At 53.0% G+C, this 10,802-nt stretch overlaps 1 protein-coding gene across 3 annotated transcripts in view; it reads right to left on the bottom strand.

Moving 5' to 3' along the window:
• The window catches only part of SETD1B (SET domain containing 1B, histone lysine methyltransferase), a 31,481-nt gene that overhangs the window by 4,141 nt on the left and 16,538 nt on the right, over positions 1 to 10,802 (bottom strand). For 2 of the 3 annotated variants that reach the window (XM_029921251.1, XM_029921252.1), the window contains exons 14-17: positions 8,969 to 9,100; positions 8,764 to 8,883; positions 8,549 to 8,686; positions 6,127 to 6,324 (exon numbers count right to left, since the gene is read on the bottom strand). In XM_029921251.1, the coding sequence (XP_029777111.1) occupies positions 6,151 to 6,324; positions 8,549 to 8,686; positions 8,764 to 8,883; positions 8,969 to 9,100 (564 nt within the window). In that variant the 3' untranslated portion in view covers positions 6,127 to 6,150. Of the gene's footprint in view, positions 1 to 3,793; positions 6,325 to 8,548; positions 8,687 to 8,763; positions 8,884 to 8,968; positions 9,101 to 10,802 lie in introns of those variants that run through there. The other variant, XM_029921250.1, reaches the window with a different exon arrangement.

Raw genomic sequence — 10,802 nt, 5'->3', positions numbered from 1 at the left:
TACAGAGGCCTGACACTTTAGAAGGAAAGACAGTATCATTTCATAGTGGTAAATGCTATGAAGATAAAGTGGATGATGATGTGACTGAGCAGAGGTAAAGCTGGAAGGGGGTACTAATTTGAAACGAGAGAGGGCTTCTCTGGAGAGGTGATATTTGGGAGCCAGCCACGGGAAAATCTGGGGAGAGAGCATTCCAGGAGGAGGGGGAAACAAGGGTGGAGGCCTTGAGGTGAAACCGCGCTGGACAGCGTCCTATCTGATGGCTTTATGATCTCTAAAGATGCGCTGTTCCCAAGTTTGCTGCCCTGTGCCCAAACTTAAGGACATCAGAGAGGGGAGAGTGTTAGCCAAGGGACTCCTGCTTAGCGTCGTGGAGACGGGGTTCCTGGTCTGAGAAGTAAAGCAGGTGGGAGGGATCTGAGCCCCTCAGCTTCTGCCCTTCGGCTTTAAAAACCAGAGAAAGGAGGGGCACCTGGGTAGCTCAGTTGGTTGAGCAACCAGCTTTGACTCAGGGCATGATCTCCGGGGTTCAGGAGTTCGAGCCCCACGTTGGGCTCGCTGCTGTCAGTCTGTCAGCGCAGAACTCGCTTCGGATCCTCTGTCCCCAACTCTCTGCCCCTCCCCTGCTTGCACTCTCCCCAAAAATAAAAATTTAAAAAAAAGAGAGAGGAAAATAAACCCCCAGAAAGGAAGATTATAGAAGTTAGGGGTTCTAGGCTCATGAACTTTAGAAATGAAAAGAGCCAGAGGAACAATGGCAGCCCCAGGCCTGTGCTGCAGTTTAAAAAAATACCCTCCCTCTGTTTTCCCCGTGGCTTATGCAGAGAATTTCTGTATCTCAGAAGTTTGCAAACTGGTGGATCACGGGCCAAATATGGCTCATAGATGTATTTTATTTTGTCTGTATTGTTTTACATTTTTTTAATTTTAGAGAGAGAGAGAGTGCACTCGAGTGGGGAGATGGGCAGAGTGGGGGAGAGAGAGAATGAGAATCTTAGGCAGGCTCCACGCTCAGTGTGGAGCCCAATGTGGGGCTAGATCTCATGAGCCTGGGATCATGACCTGACCTGAAATTAAAAATTAGATGCTCATTTGACTGAACCACCCAGGTGCCCCTGTCTGTATAGTTTTAAACAAACTTGAACCATTTCAGAAAGTTGGGATATTTCACCTATAAATTCTAGGATTCTGGTTCTTGGAACAACGAGGCAGTTCTGGGCTTGGCTTCCTCTGCAGCAACAGTCAGCTGGGGCCAACTGGTGGATGTCTCCTTAGACGGGACATGGGCGGACAGACCCTCGTTAGCTGGGCACAGACTAGGAAGCAGGTTTGCTTAGGTTCACACTTCAGATCAGCTACTTGTTAGCTGTGTGACCTCTCAGCGCCTCCATTTTTCTGAGCTGTTAAACAGGGGATGGCACCAATACTTACCTCCTAGCACTGCTGTATGTTTAATAGCAGGTTTTAAAACTGTGCCTGGTGGGGTGCCAGTGCTGTTTGCTCTTGTTATGTTGAGGGAGGGGCCTGGGTGAGGGGTCTTGCCCGAGTCTACCTGGCACCTCCCTTCCCGCCTCCACCCAGGTCTGCATGCAGATGGCTCAAGTCGGGGCTCCCTTTTTGGCCCCCACAGCAGGCCCACAGGAGAAAGGACCTATGGGTCTGAGGGGCAGAGGGAGAGGCAGTAGTGGAGGGAAAAGGAGTCCAAGGGCTTTCAGGTTTGATTTAGGCAACAAGCCACAGCAGTGGTGGCGGGGAGGGGAGGAATAGATATGCCATAGACCAAGGAGGAAATTATGGCAAGAGGGGAGATGAAGGAGACTCAGACTTGGACGTGTGATTTCGTCCTGCGCTCGGAGCTACATGCCCTGGGTTGTCCTCAGGCCGCTCTGCAAGGCCCTAAGCATTCGTACTCCTCTCTCCCCAACTGGGTACCCCTCGCATCTCATTACCTTTCCGCCCCCTTCCTTCATTCAGCGGAAGCTACACAGACCTGCTGGTCCCCAAATGCACGAGGCAGCATTAACCTCAGGACCTTTGCACTCACAGTTCCTTCTGCTGGGAATACCCTCCCTCCAGGCGTCCACAGGGCTGGCACCCTGGCCGCCTGTTTTGTTCACATGTGGGCTAAGCAGACTTCCCTGTCCACTGTACCTAAAATTTCACACACCCACCCTCAACTGATATCCCCGTCTTGTAGCTGTTTGTTTCCTTTATCAGAGCATTTATTACTTTTTTAAAGCTTACTCATTTATTTTGAGAGAGAGAGAATGAGTGGAGGAGGGGCAGAGAGACAGGGAGAGAGAACCTAAGGAGGCTCTGCACGCTTTACATGGTACCCGGCACGGGACTCAAACTCACAAACTAGGAGATCATGACCTGAGCCAAATCAAGAGTTGGATGCTTAAGTGACTGAGCCACCCAGGCGCCCCGGCAGCATTTATTCTCCATGCTTGCCTGGATCACTCACAAGAACACAGTCCCATAAAGACAGGGGGTGTGTCTTCTTTGCTCCCATACCCGCAGCGCTGAGCGAGCTGACACGCAGCGGCTGCTCAGTGACACCAGCTGAACCAACAGAAGAATGGCCAGCAGCTGCTCTTTTCCTCTCCTGGCTCAGTTCCACCTCAGCTTTTTCCACCCACCGGAATCCACCTTCAGTGGTGTTCACCGGTCCGCATATACAATTCCGGAAGCCAGCCTGCCGCCAAGGACATCTCCCCTGCCTTCATTTCTTTCGCTCACAAGTCAGGCTTGTACGTACTGCTGCCTGCTTGTGGCTGTCGAGGCTCAGTTCCAGACAGTGAGACATTTGTGCCAAGTTTATGTACTTTTTTAAGCGGGTTGTCAATATCTGATTTTTCCTCCTAAAGGTTGCATCGATTTAAGCTTACACCCACGGTGCATGATGCCCCTCGCCCCACGCTCGCCAACATCGGCCATTTCGTGGTATGGTTTCTCTAGTGAGAAGTGAGGTATGGCATTTTTTCAGTCACGCCGCTTACTGATGAGGTTTTGTGTCCGTCCTTCTCAGGGGTGAGTGGACATCGTCTAACGAACTCTCCATGGGCCCCGGGCTGCCCCACCACTGGGTCAGGCAGGGCCAAAGCGGCACAGAAGATCTGGAATGCCACAAACACTGGCTACACGTCCTTTCCCTCAAATGCAAACTAGAGGGCTATCTCCTTAAAAGGAGCATTACACGTTTTTAAGATACCTACCACTTTTCCAATTTCTTCTAGTGATAGCCATGGGAGATTTGAGCCTGTTTCCAAACTATAGACTTTTAGCAGTATTAGATACCCAATATTTTTATAAAGTTGTAGAAACAAAACTTGAAGGCAAATAAGAACAAAAACAAAACAAAACAAAAACAACTTGGGGCGCCCAGGTAGCTCAGTTGGTTAAACATCTAACTTGAGTTTGGCTCAGATAGGTTATGATCCCAAGGTTCGTGAGTTCAAGCCCTGCACTGTAGCACAGAGCCTACTTGGATTCTCTCTCCCTCTCTCTGCTCCTCCCCCACTCACATTTCCCGTCTCCAAATAAGTAAATAATCTTAAAAACAAACAAACAAACAACCTGTTAAGAGGTCTTGTCTGACTATAACTTGGCCCAGTTCACAGAATCCACCTAACAGGCCCAAGAGTTTACGAACCACTGGTCTGAGTGGACCACACCACACCTAGCTCCTCGTGCTTCGTGAGCCTAGCCCACCCCATGCGAGCAGGGCGTACCCAATCGGAAAGAAAGGAGGAGGAGGAGAGGGAGAGAGGAGAGCAAGAGAGACGGCGAATCTGTAAGAAAAGTCAGTATATTTATGGTTTGCTTTATAAAAGTTACTATAATACAATGGTACATAGTATTGAATTCACAAAAATATGAACAAATATTTACAGCAAGACACACCCACAACGGAAACACTTCTCCTCAAAACAAGTTACATACGGATGACAGAGTCTATATGCACAAACATCCCTAAAACTTATGAGTTCTCTTCCTTGCAGGAGGAGAGGCAGGGAGGGAGGGACAAGAAAAAAAAAAGTAGGAACCCCCAAAGTTTCAAAAGCAAAAATTTGTTCAGTGAAAACAAAGGCATTGAAAGAAAAATGAGCCACAATTCCGGATATGGCCAACCATTTTGGGGGCGGGGTGGGGGTTTCCCCGGGACAGGGAGGTTGCAGCCCCTGGCCCATTGGGCAAGGTGAGGCCAGGCTGAAGGGTGAGATTGGACCCCAAGCCTGGTTTCCTCACATCCCCCCACCCACTTCTTCTATGGGAAGAGGGGGAGAATGAAGGCAGCCCCCCAGGGGCTGTGCAAGTAACTTAAATCAACCATCTCTACAAACTACACATTTCCTCATGTGAAAAATAAATATTTCCTCAGTTGCACAATTAGGCAGAAAACTGCAAACAGAAGAGAAGGTCGCCGCTGTGCCCAGGTCCCTCCTCTGTGTCTTAATGCCCCCGATTTCATCGACCTTGAAACCTTGAAACTGGTGGGCACAATCTCAAACAGAGAGGGCATGGGGTAAAGAAACTAAAAACAAACAAACAAAAAACACAAAAAACACAAAAACACAACAAAACCACCAACAAAAAAAAAAAAAGAGAGAGAGAGAGAAATAACAATTCTTTGTACAGAATTTACATGATAACAAGCTTGACACAAGCTGAGATACCAGAGGCTCCGGGCCTGCGTCCGCAGGGTGGGGGCGGCCCCGCGGGGCGCTCTCCCGTCGTGGTGAGGACTCCTGGTCACAACAGTCACTTTCCAGAAATTATTTACATGCCTGCTCTGCTTTTTGGGGTGAGAGGGACTTGCTTGTGTGTGTGTGTGTGTGTGTGTGTGTGTGTGTGTGTGTGTGTGAGATATTTTGGAAATACAAAGAAATGAGCAAAAAAGTCTTCCCACATGTTTCTACAAGAAACAATGTTCCCGAGAAAAAGTCCTTTATGGCAGCCTATATACAGAAGTTGGTTCTGCGCTTCAAAAACCTATTTCTTCCCTTCGTTTTGATTTTATACACGCACAAGGAAAAAAAACAACTATGGAAATAAACCCTGAATAGGGTGATGGGGAAGAGGGTAAAAGGGGTTAAAAAACAAAAAAAACAGTCAGATCTGAGCTTTAAAAATCTCCAAGATTTTCCTTTCTCTGGGAGAATCATCTCACTCTGAAAATAAATATGCTCTTGCCTCCTTGGGGTGAGGGGGCTGCTGGCAGGGCGAGCTGGGGTGTGGCCTCGGGGCAAGCGGGTGAAGCTTATAAACAAACAAACAAATGCCACACGCATCTGGTCGGGGACCCGCAGTGGCGGGACTGGGGGACCCGCCTGCCCTGGGAGGCCCTCCTCCCGCCTGGGTGAAGGTGAGGGCAGGAGAGGGTAGACAGGACCCTTCCCAGTGCCCCCACGCCCACGCTGGCGCCTCTGGGAGGCGCCCTCGTTGCTGGCATTCGAATGAGAAAGTAAACATTGAACCCAAGATTTGGGGGGGTGGCAGGGAGAGCCCGGAGGGGAAACCCCTGCCTGGGACCAGCTGGGCTCCACCAGGGTCTGCTAGGGGAAATGGCGCCCCCAGGCTGCTGGGGAAGGAACAGAAGGGGGGGGTCTTCTCCTCACTGAGTCACCACCAGCAGAGAGGGCCTTGCGTAGTGTTCTGAGGTCACGGCCTGGGGCTGACCCCCCTCCTCTCTGCAGCACCTGGCCCAGTGCCCTGGCCTGGGGGTTCCAGGACACGGGCCGACACGCCACCACACCGAGGCCTCTGCGGCCCCCGCTGGGGGTCCCCACTCTCTGCTTCTGCCTTCACATTTCAACGGTTAAAATGTCTTTTCTTATGACGAGGAAGAGAGGAAAGAGAAGACAAAACAACATAGCAGCATTCGTGGATAGAGGCTGACGGAGAAAGAGAAGGACAGAGACGGAGAGTGAGAGACGCGGACAGAGAGAAGCTTACACGGGAGCTGAACAAAAATCCTGAAGGGAGTACTTCAGAAAAACCAAAGAGACGTGGGCTGAGAGACAGAGAAGCCCTTCCCCACGGAGGGGCTGCAGCTGTGCTGGGTCGTGGGGGTAGTGTTGGGGGCGCCAGGCCCTGACATGGCCGCTGGGTAGGGGACAGCACCTGGAATGGGGGCGGGGGCGGGGCCTAGTTGAGGGTCCCCCGGCAGTTCTCGGAGCCGCACAGGCAGGGGATCTTGACGTCCTCGATGGGGAACTTGTAGTCGTAGGTGATCTCCTCGTTGACGCTGATGTGCTGCTTCGAGTAGATGACAATCTTCTTCTGCGACTCTACCGTGATCACCTTGGCATAGCAGTTGGGCTGTGGGCGAGGCAAGAGGTGAGGGTGAGCCGATGACCCACTGGGCCCCCCACCCGGGCCCCCCGAGCCTGACCAAGCTCCATGCGCGAAGCCTGACTGACCTGACTCCTGCCCTCCATTTCCACCGGCCACCTGCTCTAGGGCCCCGCCTCCCCTGTCTGGGTGACAGGGACCCCTTCCCTCTGATGATAAACAAGAACCACGATGAGGGTGATAATCGTAAATTATTCTCCAGGGCTTTGATTTCCATTTATACTACAGGTGGCTCCCAAGTTTGGATTTCTAGCCCCGGACTCACTTCTGAGCTCCAGGGAAGGGGTCAGCCAACTCCGGCCCCCAGCTGCCTGTTTTTGCAAGTTTTCCTGGCACACAGCCACACACCACTCATTTACATACTGTCTACAGGCTGCTTCTGTTACAATGGCAGTTCGGTTGTTGCTAAGAGAGGTCTGGGCCACAAAGCCAAAAATATTTACTATCAGGCCTTTTAAAGAAAAGGTTTGCTGGACCCTGCTCCAGACCCAGAAATCCAAGTGTCTGCTTTGGCAGCTCCTGGAGACATTTTTGACTCGGTAAGTTCAAACCCAGACCCTAGGGAGTTGGCTACGCCCTGCACCTGGGCCCCCAAGCAGCTGTCACCTGCACCTTCTTCTTACACCGATGCTGGGTCTGGCCCGCTGCTGTCCCCAGAGCGTTCTCCCTCCAAAGGGCCTACTGGTTCCGTCCACTGCTCTAAAGCTCCACGGCTGTGGCCCAGAGAAGCCCCGGCCATCACTCGGCTGGACCGCAGCGGCTCCCACTACCGCGCTGCCCTCTGAGAAAATCTGCTGACCCAGCAGTCAGGGACATCGTCCCAAAGAGCAGACCCTGTTGTCTCGTGGCTTGAAACCTGACAGGGGCCTGCCTGCCTTGTAGAGAGACTTCTCAGCTCGGCCTGCCCAAGCCTGCCAGCCTCGTCCTCCTACCCACCCTCTCGGCCCCTACTCCGACCCGACTGTCCCTCAGGGCCTCACTGGCCAGAATGCTTGTCCCGCTCACTACCGCCTGGCTGACTCCCCCCCCCCCCCAACCCTCAGGTGCCACAGGGAGGCAAGAGGAAGTCCCTACTGGTCCTAGTGATGCCCCAGTCACAGTCATGAGAGCTAGCTGTGTCTGCTGTCAGAGAGAACTCAGTGGGGCGCCTGGGGGGCTCGGCGGTTAAGCAGCCGACTTCACTTCAGGTCATGATCTCAGTTTGTGAGTTTAAGCTCTGCGCGGTTTCGGATCCGCCTGTTTCGGATTCTGTGTCTCCCTCTCTCTCTCTCTCTCTCTGTCCTCCCTCCCTTGCTCCAGCTCTTGCTCGCTCGTTCTCGCTCTCTCAAAAATAAACAAACATCTTAAAAATGGGGAAAAAAAGGAACTCATTGGTTCTCCCCAAAACCTACAAAGAGGGACTATTACCATTCCTGTTTTACAGATCAGGAAACCGAGGCACTGAGACTACTAACTAGTTAACTAACTAGCCTACAGTCACTTGCTAAATAGCAAGGTTGTGACTCGAAACAAGAGCTGGACATATTTGCTACGGAACCAGCCTGCCCCGTGTGAAGCTCCCTGTGCCCGTCTTCAGTGAGAACGACCCTCATTGTCCATGCTCACTGCCCGCCTGGACCAGCACTGCCCACGCTGTCACCACTAGCCACGTGAGACTATTTAAGTTTAAATTAAACGAAATTAAATTAAAAACCCAGTTCTTCAGGGGGCGCCTGGGGGGCTCAGTTGGTTAAGCATCGGACTTCGGCTCGGGTCATGATCTCAAGGTTTGTGGGTCTGGGCCCCACATCGGGCTCTGTGCTGACAGCCCAGAGCCTGGAACCTGCTTCAGATTCTGTATCTCCCTCTCTCTCTGCCCCTCCCCCACTCACATTCTGACTCTCTCTCAAAAATAAATAAACGTTAAAAAAAATAAATTAAAAAAAACCCAAAAGAACAAAAACTCTGTTTCTCAGTGGTACCGGCCCCACTGTAAGTGCTGGCCCCCACGAGCAGTCTCCTCATGCCGATTTCTCGAAGGGAACACTGAAGTTCAGAGGAGAAATACTTGGTGTATGACACCTCCCCCCCACCCCATCCCCTTCGGGCAACCAGAGCTCAGGACAGAGGCCATGCGGATTCTGCACCAGAAGCTTCTGGGTCCTTCGGGCACAGTGGCAGGGGCGGCAGGGGCCTCCGGACGGGCACTCACGTTGCAGCTGTGGTTGATGAAGCGCGCGAAGTTGCCGCACTTGGTGGCGTCGATGATGGTGTCGTGGTCCACCCGGAACATGTAGCTGCTGCCGATGCCCTCATCCTCGTAACGCTTTTCCCGCATGTCCGCGATCACCTGGCCGGGAGCAGGCCTCAGTCTGGGCTGGCCCGGCCCACCCCACCCCTCCGCCCGGCCGGCCCGGTGGCGCCTACCTGGCGGATGTTCTGGCCCACGTACTCGATGACCATCTCATCAGCCGCAATGGGCTCCATGGCAAAGAGGCCCCAGTCGTGAATGTGGCTCTTGCAGAATTTGAGCTTCTTCTTCCGGAACTGGGGGAGTGAAGGAGCTGAGAGGTGAAAGGCCTGGCCTTGGGCCCACCGCCACCCGGCCGCCCTGGGTGGGGCCCGGCCTCACCTTGAGCTGGTTGAACTTGAGCAGGTCACTGTCACAGCTGCCAGTGAAGGAGGACAGGAGGCGGCGCTGCTCGGAACGCCGCTCCGAGCCGGCCCGAGTGGAGGCGTGCGGCTGTGCGGGGATGCTCATGCCCTGCAGGGTGACGGGGGGCGGGTCAGGAGGGGTGCGGCCGCCCCGCTCCTCGTGGCACCAGGACCAGGGGCCCCATCACCACATAAGCCCCGGGTCCCTGTTTTCCCACCTCCTCGGCCTCCTTGCTCTGGGCTTGGCTCTGCCTGTCCCATTGCTACTTGTCCCCTACTTGTCCCCTTTTCTCTTCCCCGGTCCCTCCTGCCAGAACATGAACCTGCTCATCATCCTCCAGTCAAAGAGAACACAACTTCCGATTCACCATTGCCATCTTTCCGGTCCCAGCTAGAAGACTTGGAAATACCTCCACGTCCAGGCAATGACAGCACGTGTCTATCTACCCCGACCCCCGTGGCTCTCACTGCGGGCCCTCCGACCTCCCTGGGCTTTCGAGATCATGGCTCCTTCCTTAACACCTTGGCCTCCCTTCCTTCCCTCGGCCACCCTCGTGCTCTGCCCTCCTGCCCACACACCATCACCCTGGGTGAGCTCTTCCTTGTCCTGACCTTCCATGAACATTTCCGGCCGGATGACTGGAGTCTCCCTCCCCCAAGATCTCTACTGCACTCATGTATCTAACTGCCTCACAGACCTCACTCCCTGGACGTTCCACAACCCGCAAAACGCAAGCTTCCCACCTCAGAGCTTGGCATCCAGCCCCTGGGTCCCCACCCCAAACCCAGCTGCATCCCAGCCAGGTCGCTGGCTCCTCCAGCCAATCTGGTCTCCTGTCCCGTCCTTCTGCCTTCCCGATATTCTACCATTCCTGATATTCTTTCAAACACATCCACTTTTTTCAAGGCAAACCAAGTCTAACCTACCCACACGTCTGGACTGAAAACGGGAGCGCTGTGCCACCGTCCACCCTGTGACCCCTGCAGTCAACTCTCCACACAGCAGCCAATGTAAAGCTTTAAAAATCATGGGCTGAGCCACGTCACCCTCACCGGCTCTCTGGAAACCCTCATGTGGCTGGCTCACTGTCACACACCGAATACAAATCTAACCTCATCACCACAGCCTTCAGGGCCCTGATGACCTGTTCTGTCTCTGGTCTCAACTAGTCTTTTCTTTCCTTTCTCACACCACTGAGATCCTCCCTCATCTCAGGGCCTTTGCGAATGCTGTTCACTCTGTGCATGACTTCCAGACTTTGTGAGCCCCTCTCCTGTTCTGTTTTGTTTTGAAGTAGGCTTCATGCCCAGCATGGAGCCCAGTGCAAGGCTTGAACTCATGACCCTGAGATCAAAACCTGAGCTGAGATCAAGAGTCAGATGCTCAACTAAGCCATGCAGACAACCCACACCCTCTCCTGTTTAAACTTTAAAACAAATTTTTCTAATGTTATTTTTGAGACAGACAAATAGAGAGCATAAGCGGGGGAGGGGCCGAGAGATGGAGATTCAGAATCTGAAGCGCGCTCTAGGCTTTGAGCTGTCAGCACAGAGCCTGATGCAGGGCCTGAATCCATGAATCATGAGATCATAACCTGAGCCAAAGTCAGATGCTGAACTGACCGAGCCACCCAGGCGCCCCTAATTTTTTTTTTAAGATAAAGCAGGCTCCACACCTAACATGGGGCTTGAACTCACAACCCTGAGATCAAGAGCTGCATGCCTTAACTACCTGAGCCAGCCAGGCTCCCCTCCTGTTTTACCTTTTTACTGAAGCCTTGTTCTACTTCTCTGTGGTCTCTCCCAATTAT

This window comes from Suricata suricatta, chromosome 14, assembly GCF_006229205.1.
Source record: "Suricata suricatta isolate VVHF042 chromosome 14, meerkat_22Aug2017_6uvM2_HiC, whole genome shotgun sequence".
Taxonomy (NCBI): domain Eukaryota; kingdom Metazoa; phylum Chordata; class Mammalia; order Carnivora; family Herpestidae; genus Suricata; species Suricata suricatta.
Note: the sequence above shows the minus strand (reverse complement) of the source record. Positions and strands in the feature narration are given on the sequence as shown.